This window comes from Schistocerca piceifrons, chromosome 7 (assembly GCF_021461385.2).
Source record: "Schistocerca piceifrons isolate TAMUIC-IGC-003096 chromosome 7, iqSchPice1.1, whole genome shotgun sequence".
NCBI classification, from domain to species: domain Eukaryota; kingdom Metazoa; phylum Arthropoda; class Insecta; order Orthoptera; family Acrididae; genus Schistocerca; species Schistocerca piceifrons.
The window spans coordinates 64,330,971-64,355,456 of record NC_060144.1 but is presented as its reverse complement, the minus strand read 5'-3'; the positions used below and the strand labels follow the sequence as shown (position 1 = coordinate 64,355,456).

Below are 24,486 nucleotides of genomic sequence, written 5' to 3'. Positions count from 1 at the left end.
TGCCATACGTTTTCCCACTTCTCTGACAATATTACGTTGCAATTTGAGGTGATTCTAACCAGTAATGTTATTTATACAGCGTTTTGAAAGTTTAATTATAATCACTGCATATATGAATGATACTTTCCCGCCCGTAAATGGAACTGTTTACGATTAGAAATAACTGTTACTATCCTAAGTATGGTATTACATCTCTCTATGCGAATGAGTCCTTCCCATAAAGTTTGATATCATCTTTAAACCAAATTTGTCTTCTCTGTGGAGTGCGATAGAATGACAATAAATCAAATGACTTTGAACATGAACTATCGGTGGCACATAGGACCTGACGCAATACACATACAATACTAAATGTAGGAGGCTCTTGATGTGTTCTAGCTTTTATCATCTACTGAAGATGGATTCTCTAGACACTAGGATGAAGGGAGAAAATTGTAATGCACATTTGTTACTGAACGTCACCCAGTGATTCGCTTACCTCTGACTTCCCTTTCGATACACAATTGCCGACATGTGTGGGATCCAAACGAAGAGAATCTCTCTGGAAAACGAAAGAAAGGAAAAGAATTAGATTCCATCACAAACATCGACTGCGCATAGAAAATATTACAGTCAAACAACAACAGTATATCTTGCATGACGAAACGAGATGCCTCATTTCAATCTGGCGGGCATTCAGCAATTTAAGGTGTCATCACCACAAATGTTTACTGCTATAATTCGTCTTCGTTAAAGGTTTCTTAACATTTGTACGCTCCCTTGAGAAACTATTACGACGAAATAAGACTTAAATTTACTTCAATAGTAAAGTAAAGTAATTTTCCAGTTGCAATGAATAGTAATGATTTAGTAAGTAATACAAAACATGCGATGGTTTTGAAGAAATAAAAATCTTGTTAATGTAACAACAATGTTTGACTGAAAATGACCGTTCCATAAATCCAGCAGTCATATTTTGAGATCCCTGCCACTCACAAACTCCTAAAAATGAAACACAAAATTAATCCCAACAATCGTGTTTGCACGAATGGCGTTTGGCTTTAATTACTTCTAAGGTGCTGCATGTGACAAGAGTCCACCTTTTGTACAGCCAACATTTTAAGGAAAATTCGGCTTTCTCCTCCTCATCACAAATACTCCTGTTTTCTTCATCACGAAAGATTTTCAGGTCCATATTGGTCGTATTATGAGATACATATTGAAACTTCTGACGAGTTAAACTTGGGCGGATATTTTCAATGGCTGCTTCTTTTTAACAGTAATCCACAGTTTACGTCGTTTAATCTTGATGACTTCATCTTTTCCATGTTTCGATATCTCTGTGTCTCCTCTTTTCACTTCGCTCGTTTTTTATTAAAAAATACTTCTCTCACCAGAGTCCATTTGATGTGCGTAACGATCTCGTAGACTTTTTTCCTTCCACAACTAAAAGATTAGAATTTATCTTCGCTTCGGTAATATAAGTAGATATTGTCGTAACCCCATGGGGCCAAAGCAGACTAGAAGATGGCTTGTTTGATTCAGAGTCAGAAGTATACTGATATGTGCAGACCTGATTCAATTATGATGTAATAAAGTAATGTTTGAAAACGAGAAAGACATTATAAGTCGTCGGATGAGTTTATGAAGTCGTAAAATAAGATGACAAGCATCGTCTTACATTGCTAACAGATATCGCTCCTTTTAATTAAAAGCAAATTTCAAGAAATCAGTGTATAAGAAAACGGAAGTTACACAGCAATTGCCGAATTTTGTGTTATTATTTTACGAACGTGTAAGAATGAAATTAATGACACTTACTCCACAAATGTTACGGCTTACGAAATATGCGTAAAGTAAGTCTAAAACCATGGATGTATTAAAAAGTAGGGAGATGGCGCCATAGACGTACACTGTACGTTGTTTTGAAACCAGAATGGGTCGTCATCTTAAATAGGCCAAAAAATTAGCAGACTACTGTTTGCGATTGCTTCTTGTTCATCTAAAATACTAAAAATTACAGTGGTTACATGATTAACATAGTGTCAGGAAGGCAATTTAGAACATTATTCTGTTTTTAATGCGTAATTGTTCTAGTGGTATGACACACTTGGCCTCGTTAATGTACTTATTTCTTGTTCACATATTTCGAATACCAAGAAGAGTAGGAAGTGATGCGAAAAGCATGCTTTCGTACATTTAATTTCACTTTTATTGTATTTGTATTAATAGCAAATGAAGCTGAAACTCCGAAAACAATGCTTCTTTGCTTACTTGGTACTGCTTCTTGTTCGTTGCATTTTCAGCTTTAAACAAGGGTTTTAATGTTCGTGTTGGGAAAACACTTACCTACGTTTTCTTTGCTAGCCAATAAACCTGTGCGATGTGGAAAGAAGCAAGTCATGCTATTGTATCTTGTGCATGTCAACAAAGTAAACGGCTATCGAACGTCAAAGAAACAGAACTGCATGGAGGCATATCTCTTGGCAGAATGGGGTTATTTTATTAGATTTTCAGTGAATTAGTTTTACTGTAGTTTACATATCTTCTCACGTTGAAATCTTCCCTATGATACGTCATTCAGTATGTGACCAATAATGAAAATTTATAGAGTAAAGAAAAGATAAAAATTTTTAACTTATTTCAGCGTTGTGAAATACTGTAAATGTGATTAAGGAAATGTATATTTTGCTTTAACACGTATGCAAGACTTTTTTTTAGTAATGATAGCTTTACTTGTGTAACACATAGGCCTACCCTTCCGACACTAGCCTATTTCTTTCTTTTCCCGAAATATTTCTCGCCAGTAAATCGACAGTTTTTCTGGAATTACCAAATGTATCACACGTGGAATGTACATCGATTTAGATCATCCGTTTATTTTACTATTGAATTTCACTTTGAGGCTTTCAAAGAATATATGTCTATACCTCGCTTTATGATATACCAACAGTAAGTTAGTTCTTAGTTTCATGTTCTATGGATCATTTGCATGATAGATCATAATGATGTGAAACGACTAATTTTATACGAACACTAACTTTTTTTGTAAATACCTTTACATGCTAATCAGTTACTAGTGTTTTTTTTTTAATTAAAGACGAACAGATGTTAATTCATAATTCTTATACATCACCATTTGCACATTATAATAATAGATAGTCTTCTGCGCGATAGGAGTAACTGTCAAAGATAAACAATTTCTGTTTAGTTTCAAATTTTACTTTGCTGTCTATCAGGTATGTTATGTCACTGGGCAACTGATCAAAATTTCTGGTTGCAGAATAGTGATCCCGTGTTTGTACTACAGGCAACCGTACTGTGGCGTAATGAATGTAGTTTTTTTCTTCTGGTATTGTAATTATGTACATAACTGTTCCTGTTGAAGTGCAGTGCATTATTGACAAAAGCTTCATGAGGGAATAACTACACTTTGAAACGGACAGATTGTTACTCACAGGGCGAACAGCAGGCAAGCACGACGAAAAGAGTGTTGATGTAAGTTTCCAGTTTTCAGTCAAAGCCGTCTTCAGAAAGGAAGCAAAGCACACACGCACATTCTTACAATCATGCATGCAAAACTCCTTCACACATGACCGCTGTCTCCGCTTGTTCTAGCCAGAAACTTATTGAAAGAGGGAGGAAATGTGAACAATGAATAGTTGTGTGGCTCTGATGTCGGAGACATTGCGACTTGGAAGGCAATGAAAAACAAAGGAAAGAAGTGAGTGAAGGAAGGCAAATTGAAAGTCAAATGAAAGAAATAAAACAACTACAATAAAAGTAAACAGCACAACCATAATTCACGTATACAAAAGAAAATGTTGCTTGAAGGGCTGTACTTACGAATGAAATGTGATTCATTTAAACTTGAGATTACGATCTGGTAGATTAGTACACTCGTACAAAGTGTAAGCTGTCATTTTTGATAAAATAACTACATATTCACACAATAAAAGCACCCAACACTATAGAAACTGGAGACAGCCACGCCAGAGTGATGTCACGGGAGGTATAATCAAGGTGAACCATGGAGGTATGAATACAGTGAACCTCATGTTTTGGGCGGATGTCGCTTCAAATTTCTGATTTATTGACAACTCCATACTTTTTTTTTACGTCCATGCGTAAAACACGCTTTTCCTTATGTCAACTATGTGAACGGTATGATGCAGTGTTTCGGCTTGACACAGATGACTTAGAGCTAAGGTCGCTGGCGTCATTTTAGTGTATTTTCAGGTTCGTTGTCTTACTCACTTCGTCATCTCATACGACTTTCCCCTTTATGCTCTACTCTACGATTCGGTTTACTTAAGTATTTCTAACTGTCCTTGGCTCATGTTCTTTCTACAAATCGATCGATGCTGGTCTCTCTATTTGTGAATCGTCCGATACCAGTTTTGGTCGAACTTGTGCGGTTCGCGATTTTTACTGGGGCGCTTGGTTTTATTACTCTCTGTTTATCCTCCTAATATTTAAGGGAAGATTACGAATACCGTTTGTACTACCATATTTGCACTCAGATAGATACCTATCCTGATATTTATTACTATTAATTTAAATAATAATTGATAAAATTATATATCTTGTTAATTAGGTACGATCTGGTGAAACAAATGACTGCATGAATACAAAATTTTGACGACAGTATCGAAAAATACAGAGACCTTATTTTGTTTGTGTGAATATTCAAACATTTATCTTGGAGTAAGGTTGTCTCTGATCTTGCTCAAAGCCACTACGACGTCAGAGTTGGTGGAGGTTGGTTATCTGTTGTTGAAGAAGTTAGACATATTTAACTCGTACTCTTCAGAATTGTTATAGCCGAAAATGTTTGAGAACGAAGACTGTTACTTGTGAAAGTTTTCGTTTTCATATATTACTTAATTTTACAAGTTATCAAATGAAGGTAAACGGAATAAACTTACAAAACTAAAACTTTGAATAAGTAGAAAACCCGTACCTGAAAGGAATCTTAGAATGGACTCTTGATGTCGTAATAAGACGACTAACAAAGTATTTCATTCTCCTTTCGCTGCAGCCAAAATATCTCATTGCTAAAAAAATGTGGTTTTCACTCAAAGTGGAATGCTGAAATATTCTCAAGCGCGCTTATGAAATACCGTCTCGGTTATGTGACTAGATTCGTGATTTCCTGTCAGAGAGGTCGCAGTTCGTAGCAACTGACGGAAAGTCATCGAGTAAAACAGATGTGATTTCTGGCGTTCCCCAAGGTAGTACTGTAGCCCCTTTGCTGTTCCTTATCTAAATGAACGATTTAGGAGACAATCTGAGCATCTGTCTTAGGAGCATCTGTCTTAGGTTGTTTGCAGATGATGCTGTCGTTTATCGATTAGTAAAGTCATCAGAAGATCAAAACAAATCGCTGAACGATTTAGAAAAGATATCTGTATGGTGCAAAAATTGGCAGTTGACGCTAATTAACGCAAAAGTGTAAGGTCATCTACATAAGTGCTAAAAGGCATCCGCTAAAATCTAAAGGTCGTTAAGTTCAACTAAATACCTAGGCATTACAATTACGAATAGCTTAAATTAGAAGGAACACATAGAAAATGTTGTGGGGAAGGATAACCAAAAACTGCGTTTTATTGGTAGGACATTTAGAAAATGTGACAGATCTACTAAAGAGATTGCCTACACTACGCTTGTTCGTTAAAATGCTGCTGCGCGGCGTGGGACAGTTACCAGGTAGGATTGACGGAGTACACCAAGAAAGTTCAAAGGAGGACAACACGTTTCGAAGTAGTTATTTTATCAAAAAAACTTTGAAGTGACACAGGATTTGGCGTGTATACCATTAAGAGAAAGGTGTTTTTCGTTGCGGCAGAACCGCTTCACGAAATTTCAATCACCAATTATCTCCTTCGAATTCGAAAATATTTTGTAGACACCAACCGCCATAGGGAGAAAAAATCATCGTAATAAAATAAGGGAAATCAGATCTCGGACGGGAAGATACAGGTGTTCGTTTTTTCCGCGCGCTATACGAGATTAGAATAACAGAGAATTATTGTGAAGCTGTTTCGATGCCAGGCATTTGAATGTGATTGGCAGTGTACCCTTATAGATGTAGATGTAGATTTAAATGTAGAAGCTTGCGGTGTATGATGGCTTTAGAAACTGATGCCTCATTTTCGAAGCAATCACGTTCACTGTCAGGCAGTCAACTCAAATAGTGATCGGAGCAATGGCTCAAGGTCGATGTTTTATCTTTAAATATCACCCAAAAACCTATATCCTTCAGTAACTCGGAAATCATACTACTTTTTTCCATGGTCTTTTTATAGCACTGGACATCTGCTCCACTTATATTAGTTATCGTATCTTCATACAAACTACGTCACGTCGCAAAGCAAACTTTCCTTCCACGTATCTGTCACATAAATAAACGTTGCATATGAATTACAACGGACACGACAAACCACTCTCAGCATCGAATATGACACTATGGACAAGACAAATCCGAAGCTATATCTGTTCTCCTGCAGGTACTAGACCCCCATCACGATGGCTGAACGCCTGCAGAGTTAGGAAGGAAAAGAAGACAGCGACAAGTTGCTCTGTTCGCGAAATTCTGGGAACAGAGTTCAAATTCCAAAGAGGCAAGAAAGTTTGGGGTTAAACATCTTGTCGCGATGAGGTCGTCAGAGATGTAACAGAAGCTCGGATTGCGAGGAAAGGCAGGGAAGGAAATCGGATGTGTGCTTCACAACGGAATCATTCTAGCATTTGCCTGAAGAGATTGAGCGAAATTACAAAAATAGGTAAATCTTTTGCAGCGGAATCCAAACGTCAGTCTAATAAGACTCAAGAGTTGCCTGGGCACATGTTTCTCAGAAGGTACAAACAAGGATATATTCAGCGTAGTAGTATGAAGACTATGAACTAAGCATTCCGTACCCACTAATGGATTATGGTGGAAGCTGCGCTTCCCCAATCGTTGGAGTAACTGACAGATACATTTATCCTACAAAGACATTTTATAATTAATAATACCGTGTAACGTGAAGTCACTAGTGGAACCACTGTGATCAACCATTTGTGACACATAACTGTACACGACTACTAAAAATAATTACACAATGTATTGTGGCAGGGTTATATTAACTGATGTAAAAATACATGCGGAAATTTTAACTAAATCGATAAATGGAAATCATTCAAAATAAGAGTCTCTTTATAGTATTTTAGTCTGTTTTGTACCCGAAGTACAGGAAATCACTGGATTCCATAATGGTATAGCGTAACGCGCACCGCACTAGTTTGTGAGACATGGAGGTGAGACAAACCAGCATCGACTGTGGCTTGTGCACCGGGAGGCTAGTGTTTGCAAATACTGGGCTGTTCCCCACTTTCTGCCTGGGAAAAATAGGGTATACAAAGAAATAAGACGGTAACACACCGGCTTCACCAACAGGTAGCACACATGATTCCCTCCCTCAGGTAAGTGAAAGCTGCATAGACTGGAAGGGCATCTGGCGGCGAAGTTAAGCAAAGCAAATCTGTCATGTCTTGAGTACGGTGGACTACACTTTAGGGGCGATGAACCCGAAAAAGTTATGACGGCTACCTATGAATCGTGAAATTGAAACCATAGCGAAAATCGATCAAACTACGTTTGAAACTTTCTACCAAGTGGCAGACTAATGATGAAAGGATGGTCCACTTTGACACAGGTTATTTGGAAGACTTAGAAGAGAGACAGAGCTACCACGATAAAATTCCCATAACTTACGACACTGGAGGACCCTAACAACGTGAACGATACGTAATTAGTATTACGGAATGCAGTGTTAGTGACGACAAATGAAGAGCTGCTTTTCCGCCCAAAACACAGAAAGAAATCTAGTTCGATGAAGAATGTCGGGTAACTGTAGTGACCACATAAGCCAGGAGGCTACAACGGCTACAGCAACTTTCGGAAGATGCAAGAATAGCTTATTACGAGTGGAAGTCTCCGGAATGTGAGAGAAAGAAATCGGGGATGCGTTAAAGGCTCTCAAGAATAACAAGGAACGAGGAGGCAATGGTATCACAGCTGAGATGCTCCTCTTGCAAGGTGAAACATTGGTGGATGCTTTGAAGCACTTAATATCTACCATTTGGATGGCACATATATTTCTGAATAGTGGAAGGGAGTAATTATATTTCCATATTAAAGAGGAATGATGCTCCACATGTTACCGACTTTCAATAGATTTCTTTGATTGAACAGTGCTACTAAAACCATAGGACCATTATCGGAAGGAACTACAGGCCATTATCAAAGAGGCGTTGTCCCTGGACAGTGGAATCCTGACCACGTGTTTAGCTAGAGGCAGCTGATAGAAAAAAATTTACGAGTTATACTGGGAATTACACCTCATATTCATTGATTTTCTACAGGTTTACCACACTGACCACTCCATACTACGGAAATCATTGAAGAAATTTCACATTCTACCGAAATACATCCGACTAACCACTACCGTCACCATTCATTATTCGAAATAGACTAAGAGAATGTCATCAATTGGCGTCAATGCTATTTAGCTTGAACTGGGAGAAAGTAAGCGGTGACACTAATCGAATCGGAGATGGTGCGAGCGGATAGGAAAAGCGACATTTGCCGACAATGTTGTGGATCGTTGGATCGTGGTGGAGTAAGTATGCCCTGATACTTTCCCATTTATGCACAGAGCAGAAAAAAAAACTGGGCTGGTGGTGAATAAGGGTACAACCAAATATCTCGTCGTATCACGTGGTGAAACTCTTCTTCCATCCATTGTTGTTGATGGGTAAACATCCGAACGAGTTAAAGAATTCAAGTACCTGGGTTCCATACTGACGACGACGAGGGTCACTCCAAAGGAAATGCACACTATTTTTGTAGAAATACAATTTTCATTCCGTATGTGTGAACGTTTTACAGTGCGTAGATACATTCTTCCCGTTTGTTTTCAAACTTATTTTAGCCTGTTCCCCTGAGTGTTGCCGTCACAGCATGTCTTCGAGATGGCTGCTACACTTGACGTTCGTCAGAAGCAACGTGCTGTCATAGAATTCCCGTGCTGTGAAAACGAGACAGTGGGAAACATCCACAAGAGGTTGAAAAAGGTGTATGGAGATGCTGCTGCCGATCGCAGTACAGTTAGTCGGTGTGCAAGCAGGTTACGGGATGAAAGCGTGCACGGCAATACTGAGGATTGATCTTGCAGCGGCAGGCCTCGTACTGCACACACTCCAGGCAATGTGCAGAGTTAACGAATTGGTGACTGCTGACAGACGCATCACAGTGGACGAATTATCATGCTACGTTGGAATAGGGGAAGGAAGTGTTTGCAGAATACTGAAAGTGTTGGCGTTAAAAAGGGTTTGTGCCAGGTGGGTTCCCAGGATGTTAACAGTGGCTCACAAAGAATGAAGAAAAACGGTATGTAGCGAACTTTTGGAACGGTACGAAAATGGTGGAGATGAATTTCTCGGAAGAATTGTGACAGGTGATGAAACATAGCTCCATCATTTTTCATCAGAGACGAAGAGGCAATCAATGGAGTGGCATCATGCAAATTCACAAAAAAAAAAAAAAAAATCAAAACCACACCTTCTACTGGAAAAGTTATAGCTGCGGTGTTTTTCGATTCCGAAGGACTCTTGCTTGTCGACATCATGCCAAGTGGAACCACCATAAATTCTGATGCATATGTGACGACACTGAGGAAACTTCAAGCTCGACTGAGTCGTGTTCGACCACATCGGCAAAAGCAGGATGTTTTGCTGTTGCACGACAATGCACGGCCACATGTCAGTCAAAAAACCATGGAAGCGATCACAAAACTCGGATGGATAACATTGAAACACCCGCCTTACAGTCCTGACCTGGCTCCATGTCACTATCATCCCTTTGGGAAACTGGAAGACTCTCTTCGTGGAACAAGGTTTGAAGATGATGACTCTCTTGTGCACGCTGCCAAACAGTGGCTCCAACAGGTTGGTCCAGAATTTTACCGTGCGGGTGTACAGGCGCTGGTTCCAAGATGGCGTAAGGCAGTTGAGAGGAATGTAAATTACGTGGAGAAATGAAAATATTGTTTCTAAAGGATGTATCTACACACTGTAAAACTTTCAAACATTTACAATAAAAGATGGATTTTAAAAATAAAATAGTGTGCATTTATTTTGTAGTGACCCTCGTAAAAGTGAACTGACGAAAGAGGTGCATCAACGAATAATAAACACCAGTCGCATGTTCCTTAATCTGAAAAACTTATTCAAGTCACGACTGATTTCACAGAAGAATAAGATCCAGCTGTACATAAGATCCGGTACTTTTATGCGGTTGCGAAACCAAGGCGATATCAGCAACAACTGAAGAGGCAATCAAAGGCTTCAAGAGGAAGATACTCACAACGACCTATGGACGTATCTACACTCCTGGAAATGGAAAAAAGAACACATTGACACCGGTGTGTCAGACCCACCATACTTGCTCCGGACACTGCGAGAGGGCTGTACAAGCAATGATCACACGCACGGCACAGCGGACACACCAGGAACCGCGGTGTTGGCCGTCGAATGGCGCTAGCTGCGCAGCATTTGTGCACCGCCGCCGTCAGTGTCAGCCAGTTTGCCGTGGCATACGGAGCTCCATCGCAGTCTTTAACACTGGTAGCATGCCGCGACAGCGTGGACGTGAACCGTATGTGCAGTTGACGGACTTTGAGCGAGGGCGTATAGTGGGCATGCGGGAGGCCGGGTGGACGTACCGCCGAATTGCTCAACACGTGGGGCGTGAGGTCTCCACAGTACATCGATGTTGTCGCCAGTGGTCGGCGGAAGGTGCACGTGCCCGTCGACCTGGGACCGGACCGCAGCGACGCACGGATGCACGCCAAGACCGTAGGATCCTACGCAGTGCCGTAGGGGACCGCACCGCCACTTCCCAGCAAATTAGGGACACTGTTGCTCCTGGGGTATCGGCGAGGACCATTCGCAACCGTCTCCATGAAGCTGGGCTACGGTCCCGCACACCGTTAGGCCGTCTTCCGCTCACGCCCCAACATCGTGCAGCCCACCTCCAGTGGTGTCGCGACAGGCGTGAATGGAGGGACGAATGGAGACGTGTCGTCTTCAGCGATGAGAGTCGCTTCTGCCTTGGTGCCAATGATGGTCGTATGCGTGTTTGGCGCCGTGCAGGTGAGCGCCACAATCAGGACTGCATACGACCGAGGCACACAGGGCCAACACCCGGCATCATGGTGTGGGGAGCGATCTCCTGCACTGGCCGTACACCACCGGTGATCGTCGAGGGGACACTGAATAGTGCACGGTACATCCAAACCGTCATCGAACCCATCGTTCTACCATTCCTAGACCGGCAAGGGAACTTGCTGTTCCAACAGGACAATGCACGTCCGCATGTATCCCGTGCCACCCTACGTGCTCTAGAAGGTGTAAGTCAACTACCCTGGCCAGCAAGATCTCCGGATCTGTCCCCCATTGAGCATGTTTGGGACTGGATGAAGCGTCGTCTCACGCGGTCTGCACGTCCAGCACGAATGCTGGTCCAACTGAGGCGCCAGGTGGAAATGGCATGGCAAGCCGTTCCACAGGACTACATCCAGCATCTCTACGATCGTCTCCATGGGAGAATAGCAGCCTGCATTGCTGCGAAAGGTGGATATACACTGTACTAGTGTCGACATTGTGCATGCTCTGTTGCCTGTGTCTATGTGCCTGTGGTTCTGTCAGTGTGATCATGTGATTTATCTGACCCCAGGAATGTGTCAATAAAGTTTCCCCTTCCTGGGACAATGAATTCACGGTGTTCTTATTTCAATTTCCAGGAGTGTAGAATACCATGGAAGGTAAAAGGCAACGAAGAACGAAAGAAGCCTGTTTGCAAACACACACACGGGCCGACTATTATGGCACAAGAGGCTACAGTGGTCTGGCCACATCCTTCGAGCTGATAGCGCCCTCCCATACCGAGTTCTCCATTCTCAGCCTACTGGAAAACGCCAAAAGGGACATCCAAGGACGCGATGAAAGAGTCGAGTATTAACAACCCTTAAAAAAAAGAAAAAGGGGACTGATGGCCATGGAAGAAGAATCTAGAGAATGGCAACAGTGGATAACCATCTGCAGTAATCTGTTGTGTTGTGACTAACTAATCATCTTTTTGTGCTTTTTGTAATGATTTCTTTTATAGCTTCTAAAGAGCGCTGTTTTTTCTCTTTTTGTTGTGTTGGTATTTCTGTTGCTTTTCTGCTGCATGCCTTAAAGACCTGCTAATGCAATAAATGATGAAGTGATGAGCGATGAATCAGAAGAAGCTCTGCGCAGACGTTTTGCGCAAAGTCTGCAGTATGCCCATCGATTGCATTATGGTACATTTTTCAATTCTGAGCGCACAGCGAGTATGAAAAAGTACCTAGAGCAGCTAAGTTTCCAGCCAAGTGTGTAGTGCGTGCTGCCGTTGATGAGTGATTTTGCCCTATTTCATGCCACCCACGTAACGACAATGGAGCAGGAACTTTGAAGCAGGACGTACAAGTGCATGCGGTCAGGGAAAAAAGACAGCGTCAATCGATGATTGTCTTCAGCGACTGGATCAGGCGATTTGAGAAAATCGGAGGTTCACAAATAGTGTGTTGAATTATTCGTTTCCCAAGCATTTTGGCGCAGAGAAAGAGCTGCAGACCTGCGTACAGTTTTCGCAGGAAGCTGGTGCCAAGCTACGACAAATGTTGACGTCGAGTCGGTGACCATGTAGAGAAGTAACTGGAAGGTGCAGATAAATGCTGCAAATAAAACGTTTTTGGTTTTCGCTGTGGTTTCAATTGTAGACCGATCAGACCTTGAAAAAAGTTCCTCGTATTAACACAGTGTAGCTGAAGTCACCACAGACACAGACAGAGAGTATATTTACAGATCATATGTTATAAACAAATGAGGCTAAAATACTGATCATCAGTCAAGCATATGTAAATCTACTGAACGGACCTGCATTATCGAACACATCGACCAAGCGAGGTGGCGTAGAAGTTAGACTCTGGACTCGCAATCGGGAGGGTGGCGGTTCGAGACCACTACCTCCAAGATCATCCAAACTCAGATTTTCTGTGGTTTCGTAATTAGCTTAAAATCAAACTCTGCAATGTTTCCTTTCGACAGAACACTACCTATTTTATTCCCTAGAATCTTAAATCGCAGCTTACGATGTGATTACAAAAAGCATGTCGGCGGCGGGACGGTAAATCCTAACCTTCCTTCTGTCTTCCAGAACACGTCAAGGCCGCTATCAGCAACGATTTCTACAGAAAAATGTGAGAAAACGCACAGCGCCGGCACTGAAAAGCATCGCGAAACCCAGCTTGCTCTTTTCTCAAATGATATACTGCGAATTATGGATGAAGGGCAACAGAAAGATTCCATATTTCTAGATTTCAGATAAGCATTCGACACTGTACACCACTGCAGACTACTGACGAAGGTACGAGCATATGGATTAACCTCCTAGATATGTGACTGGCTCGAAGGCATCTTCAGTAATAGAACCCAGCACGTGGTCGTCGACGGCGAGTGTTCATCGGAGGCTGGGGTAACATCAGGAGCTCCCCTAGCAAGTGCGATACAGCCGTTGCTACCTTTTACATACCTAAATGATCTGGCGAACAGGTTGGGCAGTAATCTGCGGCTGATCGCTGGTGATGATGTGTTGTACAGGAAGATATCGAAGATCAGTGATAGTAGGATGAAACAAGATGATCTACACCAAGTATCTAATTGGTGTGATGAATGGAAGCTGGTTCTAACTGTAGAAATTGTAGAAAAATGTACGTTAATGCGGATGAATAGGAAAAACAAACGCGTAATGTTCGGATATAGCATTAGTAGTGTCCTCCTTGAGACAGTCACGCCGTTTAAATACCTAGGAGCAAAGTTGCGAAGCGATAGGAAATGGAATGAGCGTGTGAGATTGTAGTAGGGAATGCGAATGGTCGACTTCGCTTTATTGAGAGTATTTTAGGAAAGTGTGGTTGATCTGTAAAAGAGATCGCATAGAGAACACTAGTGCGACCAGTTCTTGTGTACTGCTCTAGTGTGTGGGATCCGCACCAGATAGGATTGAAAGAAGGCATTGACGCAGTTCAGAGGCGAGCTGCTAGATTTGTTACTGGTAGGTTCGATGAGCGTGCGTGTCCCATGGATATGCTTCGAGAATCAAGTGGGAATCCCTTGAGGGAAGAGGACATTCATTTCGAAGAACACTACTGAGAAAGTTTAGAGAGCCCGCATTAGAAGCTGACTGCAGAACGATCCTACTGCAAGCAACGTATATATTCGCATAGAAACCGCGAAGATAATATAAGAGAAATTAGGACGCATACGGTGACATATAGACAGTCGTTTTTCCCTCACTCTAACTGCTGGTGCAACAACGAAGGTAATGCCTGGCAGTAGTAAAGTCTACCCTCTGCACGCACCATTAGATGTAGATGTAGATGTAGATAGGCTGTGATCTTTCATGAATACAAGAACAGTCTGAAATTCGACGTGTCTATTACCAAAATGACCATAATCAACACAACATTTCAGTTGTATGATGCCTATCTAAAAACTTCCAGGGTGAACAAAAATTGATTTTCAGTATTTCAGGTAATTATTGACCGAATTTAAACATTTATAATGCTATCATAGTCTACTCATTAATAGCTACAATCTTACGTTAGAGGTTTAACACAGTGAACTATTTAAGTTAACTGTGTATACTTGTTGAGGCAGCTTAACCCACAGCAGACGAATTATCCACACCATACTCATCAATTACACGGTTCATTAATGTGGCCACCGCCTATGTTGGACGTCAACGTGCTATAACTACTCACAGATGGTAAGTGGCAGCATAAAGAGTGTCGAGGGGAGACGGTAAACACTGCAGTCGTTGTCGCAAATCGAGTGATTTATCTGACTTCCAAAAGGGTATGATCACTGGCTATCGGGGCAGAGGTGAAAGCATTTCGCAAACTGCTAAGTTTGTAAACAGTTAGCGTTCCCCCGTGGTTAAAGTATACAGAGGATGGCAAAATAGCGCTGCTGAAAACTGGCTCCGAGGCAACAGTTGACCACAGAGTGACAGCTGCGCAGATGTGTACGGGCGAATGGACGGGCAGCTGTTGAGCAGCTCACCACCCAGGTGAGCCTAGAGGCTACCAACAGTGTCTCATCGACGAGCTTTCAGCGAATGTTGCTGTGTACAGGCAACTGGTTCATACATCCATGGTGACAACTATTAATCCGCGACGAAGGCTGGAATTCGAACGCCAACTGCGTAACACGAGTGGCTCAGAAATATTCAGATGTGTGTAAAATCTTATTGGACTTAACTGCTAAGGTCATCAGTCCCTAAGCTTACACACTCATTAACCTAAATTACCCTAAGGACAAACACACACACACCCACGCCCGAGGGAGGACTCGAACAAGAGTGGCGACAGATGATGTTTTCAGATAAATCACGTTTTAGGCTTCGTCGGAGAGATGTACGCGCGTGCGGTGTGAAACGTCTCAAAATACAATTACTGGAACCAGGAGGGAGCGTCATGATCTGCAGAATGTTCTCGTGGAACTCCCTGAGTGATCACGTCATTCTGTAAGGGGCAACGGGTCGACGGAAGTATGCATCTATCCTTGGGGACCATGTCCACCCCTACATGCAGTTTGTTTCTCCTTGGCACAGTGGCAACTTCCAGCAGGACAATGCTGGGTGTCACGCAGCTTGCAGTGTACGTGTGTGGTTTGAAGGGCACCAGTTTACCGCACTCCCCCGCCCACTGAACTCTCTGGGTTTAAACCCAATCGGGAATCTATGGAACTAACTCGGTCGTACCGTTCGCGCCGTGGATCATCAGCCCAGAAACCTAGCGCAGTTTCCCACCGCACAGGAGTTGGCATTGGCCCACATACCTGGTGGTATGTCTCAGAGCGTCAGTGGGTGTTCGTGCACGTCTCGCTTGCAGTCTGCGCTGAAAGACTGGGTTATTCATGATTTTGTCAGGTGGTCACATTAACGTGACTGGAGGGTGTATTTAAGAAAGAGGGAACTTAGCAACATAGGAAACGATTTACACATAATTTCAAACTTTCTCTCGCTGACACCCTCCCCCCTTCCAAACGCACAAACACAAAGTAGTGAAAGGTAAAAAGTTTGTCGCTTACTACACTCCTGGAAATTGAAATAAGAACACCGTGAATTCATTGTCCCAGGAAGGGGAAACTTTAATGACACATTCCTGGGGTCAGATAAATCACATGATCACACTGACAGAACCACAGGCACATAGACACAGGCAACAGAGCATGCACAATGTCGGCACTAGTACAGTGTATATCCACCTTTCGCAGCAATGCAGGCTGCTATTCTCCCATGGAGACGATCGTAGAGATGCTGGATTTAGTCCTGTGGAACGGCTTGCCATGCCATTTCCACCTGGCGCCTCAGTTGGACCAGCGTTCGTGCTGGACGTGCAGACCGCGTGAGACGACGCTTCATCCAGTCCCAAACATGCTCAATGGGGGACAGATCCGGAGATCTTGCTGACCAGGGTAGTTGACTTACACCTTCTAGAGCACGTTGGGTGGCACGGGATACATGCGGACGTGCATTGTCCTGTTGGAACAGCAAGTTCCCTGGCCGGTCTAGGAATGGTAGAACGATGGGTTCGATGACGGTTTGGATGTACCGTGCACTATTCAGTGTCCCCTCGACGATCACCAGTGGTGTACGGCCAGTGTAGGAGATCGCTCCCCACACCATGATGCCGGGTGTTGGCCCTGTGTGCCTCGGTCGTATGCAGTCCTGATTGTGGCGCTCACCTGCACGGCGCCAAACCCGCATACGACCATCATTGGCACCAAGGCAGAAGCGACTCTCATCGCTGAAGACGACACGTCTCCATTCGTCGCGACACCACTGGAGGCGGGCTGCACGATGTTGGGGCGTGAGCGGAAGACGGCCTAACGGTGTGCGGGACCGTAGCCCAGCTTCATGGAGACGGTTGCGAATGGTCCTCGCCGATACCCCAGGAGCAACAGTGTCCCTAATTTGCTGGGAAGTGGCGGTGCGGTCCCCTACGGCACTGCGTAGGATCCTACGGTCTTGGCGTGCATCCGTGCGTCGCTGCGGTCCGGTCCCAGGTCGACGGGCATGTGCACCTTCCGCCGACCACTGGCGACAACATCGATGTACTGTGGAGACCTCACGCCCCACGTGTTGAGCAATTCGGCGGTACGTCCACCCGGCCTCCCGCATGCCCACTATACGCCCTCGCTCAAAGTCCGTCAACTGCACATACGGTTCACGTCCACGCTGTCGCGGCATGCTACCAGTGTTAAAGACTGCGATGGAGCTCCGTATGCCACGGCAAACTGGCTGACACTGACGGCGGCGGTGCACAAATGCTGCGCAGCTAGCGCCATTCGACGGCCAACACCGCGGTTCCTGGTGTGTCCGCTGTGCCGTGCGTGTGATCATTGCTTGTACAGCCCTCTCGCAGTGTCCGGAGCAAGTATGGTGGGTCTGACACACCGGTGTCAATGTGTTCTTTTTTCCATTTCCAGGAGTGTATATAGTCGATGTACACCAACATCCCCATGCAAAATGTTTTAATTATTACTTCTAGAGAACTACCACTGTTAGTAGTACGTTTTGCAGATAACATCCACACATTCCACTCGTTTATACGCAAATTTGTATTATTGTACAGAGCATGCTTTAGAATATTGATATGCGTGAAGATCTAACTTTTCATTACTGTATGGGTGAATAACCCAAAATTAATGAAATCAACATAACTAAGATTTTAAGTCTTGAATCTTAAAGATATCACACGCTTAATGTCAAATATTTATCACATCATCTCATCTGCAAAGTAATCAGAGGTTTGAAGCTGTTTCATTCACGAAAGTTAGAACTGGTGGTTTATTTGTTAGACGGCAGAGCACTGTGGAAACGTTGATCAGTCTCTATAGACACATGTCAAAAGAGGTGTGTTGTGCCTCATATGAGATGATTCATATTACAATTCCGAAAGCATTTATTTCGACACAAGGACGCTGACGTATCATCCCCGCCCCGCTCCCCCGCTCCCCCCTCCCCTCTCCCCCCTCCCCACCCTCTCCAGCCCTTTCGTTTCGTAAAATGTGCGTGACAAGAGTTCGTACGGAGTCAATTCTTCCACAATTTACGGCAGCAACGGGAAAGGAGGGAAGGGATTGACCTATCACCTCTTCGCCACACACCGAAGTATCTTGCATAGTGTAGGCGTATATGCAGATGTAGACGATCTTTCAGCTCCTGTTGGTGTTCTGTCTTTCAATCTGCGTTACCTCACAGAAAACTGAATCTGCACTCTATGTTTCATTAAGGGGATTTCTTACACCATTAAGCACCAGTCCGACATCTACGGAACTTCGTGCAGATGTTTATTAGATAAATATTAAATGAACAAACTCTCATTCCATTTGAACCGATATCCATCATTAACATAGGTATGGATTATGAATCCACACCCAAGAATAAAGTTCTTGTATTCTTACTATCATGGAAGTAAACAACGTCCGAAGACCATCATAAGGTGTTTCTTGCCACGCTTGTAACATGTGCTCTGTCAGTTCATTAAGATAGGTGACTGGTCGCTCGTGTGCAATTACATGTCTTGCCATCGTATCTAACACATGCTCCACGGCTGAGAAATAAGGGTTATGGGCAGGCCATTGAAGGATCGATACAATTCTCAGTGAGTCTGTGGTGTGAACTACGATGTTCGGGCTTGGATTTTTTTGCTAGAACATGCCAGTCGGTCTTCCACGATCTTGGGTAGATCGTTTTTTCTGTATAAACCAGATATTGGTAAAGGACAGAGAATTTAACATCCCAAGCTATATAGCTTTTGTGAATTATGAAAAGTCCTTCGACAGGCTGGTAAGATCTAAGTTAAGGGAAATTTTAGGAGAGTCTGAGCCTCCTCAGCATTTAATAACGTCAGTTCAAAATTTGTATGCTGATAAAAAAGATACGTTTCGGCCCAACCATCAATAGAGGAACGAGTAGAATCACACAAGGAGTCAGTCAAGGGTGTCCTTTATCGCCCACGCTGTTTAACGTGTATACGTATAGAGACATTTTCAATAAATGGCGAAAGAAAATGGAAGACTCCTATCAACAAAGATGTACAGCGCTTAAGTCATTTCCTTTCCAGATGACCAAGTTATATTCGCGTATCGGAAGACAATCTTCAAAGAACTGTATGGTCCTTATACATAATAGCAAAACAGTATAATCTAAGCATATCCAGCCTTTTATGGAAAAGATAATCTTAAAGCTAAAATAACATATTGGAACAAGACCATAGATTCAACTACCTGGGCTGTGATGTCTCTTATGCTTACGATAACGTTCCTGAAAAAAAGACTAAAAAAAAGACTACAAAGTTACTTACTTACACATTTTAGGTACGATTAAGAGGACGCTCCCGAATAAAGCCAGGAAAGTGTGGATCCCAAGTGTGGGTTCTAACAAGGCAACGGTTACAGAGAATTGAAGCGGTTGAACTAAGACTTCTAACACCTTTGGCAGGATATAAAATACATCTACATCTACATCTACATGGATACTCTGCAAATCACATTTAAGGGCGAGGCAGAGGGTTCATCGAACTACCTTCACAATTCTCTATTATTCCAATTTCGTGTAGCGCGCGAAAATAGTGAACACCTATATCTTTCCGTACGAACTCTGATTTCCCTTATTTTATCATGGTGATCGTTTCTCCCTATGTAGGTCGGTGCCAAGAAACTATCTTCCGATTCGGAGGAGAGAGTTGGTGGTTGGAATTTCGTGAGAAGATTCCGCCGCGACGAAAAACGCCTTTGTTTTAATGATGTCCACCCCAAATCCTGCAACATTTCAGTGACGCTCTCTACCCTATTTCGCGATAATACAAAACGTGCTGACTTTCTTTGAACTTTTTCGATGTACTCCCTCACTACTACGCAGTAAGGATCCCATACCGCGCAGCAGTATTACAAAAGACGACGGACAAGCGTAGTATAGGCAGTCTCAATAGTAGATCCGTTACATTTTTTAAGTGTCCTACCAATAAAACGCAGTGTTTGGTTAGCCTTCCCCACAACATTTTGTGTGGGTTCCCTCCAATTGAAGTTGTTCTTAAAATCTAACACAACGAAATAGTATTCACTAGTATCAACATCTGTATCTACAGCTACATGGATAGATGCAAATCACATTTAAGTGCCTGGCGGGGGGTTCATCGAACCACCTTCACAATTCTCTTTTGTTCCAATGTCGTATAGCGCGCAGGAAGAACAAACGCCTGTATCTTTCCGTACGAGCTCTGATTTCCCTTATTTCATCATGGTGATCGTTTCTCCCTATGTAGGTCGGCGTCAACAAAATATTTTCCCATTCGAAGGAGAAAGTTGGTGACTGGCATTTCGTGAGAAGATTCTTCCCCAATAAAATGCGCCTTTGTTTTAATAATGTCCATCCCAAATCCCATATCAGGTAAGGATCCCACACAGGGCAGCAATATTCTAAAAGAGGACGGACAAATGTAGTGGAGGTAGTTTCCTTAGTAGATCTGTCACATTTTCGAAGTGTCTTTGGTTAGCCTTCCTCACAAAATTTTCTATGTGTTCCTTCCAATTTAACTTGTTCGTAATTGTGATTGTAATTCCTAGGTATTTAGGTGAATTTACGGCCTTTAGATTCGACTGATTTATCGTGTAACCGAAGGTTAACGAATTCCTTTTATCACTCATGTGGATGACCTAACACTTTTCGTTATTTAGGGTCAACTGCCAATGTTAGCACCATGCAGATATCTTTTCTAAATCGTTTAGCAATTTGTTTTGATCTTCTGATCATTTTATTAGTCTATAAACGACAGTGTCATCTGCAAACAATCTAAGACGGCTGCTCATATTGTCTAAAATTCGTTTATATAGATAATAAACAGCAAAGGGTCTATAACACTACTTCGGGGAACGCCAGAAGATCACATGAAGAGCTGTGAGATAAGAGAGCGGCTCTCTGTTCTAGGAATAGTAGAAAAGATCCAAGAATACAGAAAGGAATGGCATGACCATGTACTACGTGTGAATCAAAGCAAAATACCAAGGAAAGTCTAGGAGTACAGACGCATGTGTAGAATAAGAATGGGAAGACCAAGAAGACGGTGCGATCAGGTTCAAATTGCTTGTTTTCCGAACAGGCAAACATGTCTAACACGAAAATGCACATGATGATGGTGACGTATATGCCAATTGGTAAACTGATTATGATTGGTATGATGCATATCTACTTTTAATAGCACATACTGACTATCATTCAGCCTCCCTTCAACAATTACGGCACAAGTACCGTTGTCATACCTAATACTTCCTCACACCATGGTACCTGGTGTTGGGAGGGGTGAGGAAGGGGCCACGACAATTTCTGCTTCTTGTAACCTTCCACCACCACAGACAGAATCGTGGTTAAGTACTCAACACCAAATAACACAGGGCTGCGACGTAAAAATTGTTTCAAATTTATTAAGTGATTTTTATAGTGTTTTCAACGCTGATTTCGGGAGAAATAGTGAAAAAATTCCATCACGTACAGTTATTTCACAAACTGCTTGTCTAGTTTTACCTTTTTACGATATTTCAGCACTCTATTGAGTTTGAATTTTGGTTTTTAGGCTCTCCAAACCTGTTATTTAGCCCTTTTTATGCTAGATATACATAAAACGAAGAGTAATTAGGAGAAACCAGCAGTATTTTCATGTCAGTCCCTGTCTGTCACGCTGTCCCTTCCCCCGCCATCACCAAGCAGTGAGTTTCAGCTATTGTCCTTCAGTTCACATTACCTCTTTACTCTGCGATGTTCACGTGTTGTTGTTACTAGTGCTTTAAAGTAGCGACTGTTTTCTTGTGTTGTGAAGTTGTTTAATGGACAGTGGACAATGGCTACCAGAGAATGTATAAATTCTCCAGATTGCTTCTGCTACGTTTGTGGTAACTATACCGTTAAAAATCAACAATGAAACATTTCCGATTTGCTGAAAAAGTATATTTCGCCTATTTTAACATAAAGTTGGGCGATCAAGGTAAGCCTTGGGCCCCACACAAAGTTTTTTTAAGTGTGTGTTGAACAACTGAGGCAATTGTTTCAACGTAAAAAGCAGTCTTTACGTTTTGGAATAACAGTGGTTTGGAGGGAGCCTAAAAATCATAGTGATGACTGCTATTTTTGTTCTTGCAACGTACGAGGTATCAATTTGAAAAACAAAAAGCATATTTCTTACCCTAACATTCAATCAGCCATTCGCCCTTTTCCTCATGGACCTAAAGTACCAATACCCTCTCCTCCAGATTCTTTGGATAATGTAAATGATCACGAGCCATTGGCTCAGCATGGTGATAGTGAAGAAGACAGTGATTGCTACGTTCCTGGCACAACTGACCCTATTCCATTCTCACAATCTGAACTGAACGATTTAGTTAGAGACCTAGGCTCTGGCTATAAGCACTATGGGACTTAACTTCTGAGGTCATCAATACCCAGAACTACTTAAACCTAACTAACCTAAGGGCTTTACGCACATTGATGCCCAAGGCAGGATTAGAACCTACGACCATAGCAGCAACACGGTTCCAGACTGAAGCACCTAGAACCGCTCGGTCACAGTGGCTGGCTAGGGACCTATACCTTCCTAAAGAATCGGCAGAGGTCTTAGGATCTAGATTGAAAGATAAGCATATGTTGGCACCGATCAAGGGGAAAGGAGTTTGCATCTTTCTTCTCTCAAGAAGGTGACCTGCTGTTTTGCAGTGATGTTCCTGGACTTGTGGCACATTACAAAATAGGACACTCGGTTCACTTAAAAGATTGTTACGGAAACCTTGAACTGGTTTTAAGCAAACTCTGCTATTCAGACCACAATGGGACACTATGTGGTGATTTAAAAGTGATTTCAATGCTGATTGGTCAACAACGTGGCTATACAAAGTTCCCTTGCTTTCTCTGTGAATGGAACAATAGAGATAGAAAGCAACTCTACATAAAAAAAAGCTTGGCCCTTGAGAAAACCCTTACAGGTAGGGGTTAAAAATGTTGAGAGGAAAAGCCTTGTGGATCCCAAAAACGCCGGCCGCGGTGGCCGAGCGGTTCTAGGCGCTTCAGTCCGGAACCGCAGTGCTACTACGGTCGCAGGTTCGAATCCTGCCTCAGGCATGGATGTGTGTGATGTCCTTAGGTTTGTTAGATTTAGGTAGTTCTAAGTCTAGGGGACTGGTGACCTCAGATGTTAAGCCCCATAGTGCTTAGAGCCATTTTTGATGCAAGTGAAGAGCAGGGCGAAAGATTCCACCAAGACATCAAAGAAATGGAAAGAAGATATCAAGGAAGATGGAATGTCAACATGATAGCGGACTACTGCTGGATCCCAAAAGGGTGTTACTTCCAACACTTCACATTATAGTTGGGGCTGATGAAACAATTTGTTAAGGCATTGCCAAAAGGAGGAGAGTGTTTCAGATATCTTTGTGGACAGTTTCCTGGTTTATCCGAGGTAAAACTAATCGAGGTAAAGCTAAAGGAATGAGTCTTTGTCGGCCAGACATTAGGAAACTAATGACGGATCTCAACTTTGTGGACAAAATGGGAACAAAAGAAAAGGTAGCATGGACATCTTTTAAATTAGTTGTTAGTGGTTTCGTAGGAGACATAAGAGATCCAAACTACAAGACAATCGTTGCAGACATGCTCGACAACTTTAAGAAGCTGGGCTGTAACATGTGCATTAAAGTTCATTTTCTCCACTTACATCTTGACTCCTTTCTGCAAACGTTGGTGATGTAAGTGAAGTCGGCCGAGTGGTTCTAGGCACTTCGGTTCGGAACCGCGCTGTTAATACGGTCGCAGGTTCGAATCCTGCCTCAGGCATGGATGTGTGTTATGTCCTTAGGTTAGTTAGGTTTAGGTAGTTCTAAGTTCTAAGGGACTGGTGGCCTCAGATGTTAAGTCCTATAGTGCTTAGAGCCATATTTGATGTAAGTGAAGAGCAGGGTGAAAGATTACACCAAGAAATCAAAGAAATGGAAAGAAGATATAAAGGAAGATGGAACGTCAACATGATAGTGGACGACTGCTGGATGATAAAAAGAGATGATCCTCAAAGAGTCCACAGCCAGGAAAGCAATAAAAGAAGCTTCGACAGAAAGCGAAAGCGTTATTATAAGGACTTACGAGCTTAAAGAGAAATGGAAGTGTACTGGAAATGTAGTTTAGAACAAGATTTATAAATAAAATAAAATTTTATAAAGTTGGAAAAAATGTGATAAAGTGCTTAAATTTTGTTATTGTATCCAAAAATACTCCCTTTTTTGTGAGAAAACCTGACGTGATAGAAAAAAATCAATTGCATTTTTTAAATCAGC

At 42.5% G+C, this 24,486-nt stretch overlaps 1 protein-coding gene across 1 annotated transcript in view; it reads right to left on the bottom strand.

The window, feature by feature from the left end:
- Positions 1 to 24,486, bottom strand: part of LOC124805421 (semaphorin-2A-like) — a 1,298,470-nt gene that overhangs the window by 531,972 nt on the left and 742,012 nt on the right. The window contains exon 4 of the mRNA XM_047265983.1: positions 479 to 541. Within this exon, the coding sequence (XP_047121939.1) occupies positions 479 to 541 (63 nt within the window). The remainder of the gene's footprint in view (positions 1 to 478; positions 542 to 24,486) is intronic.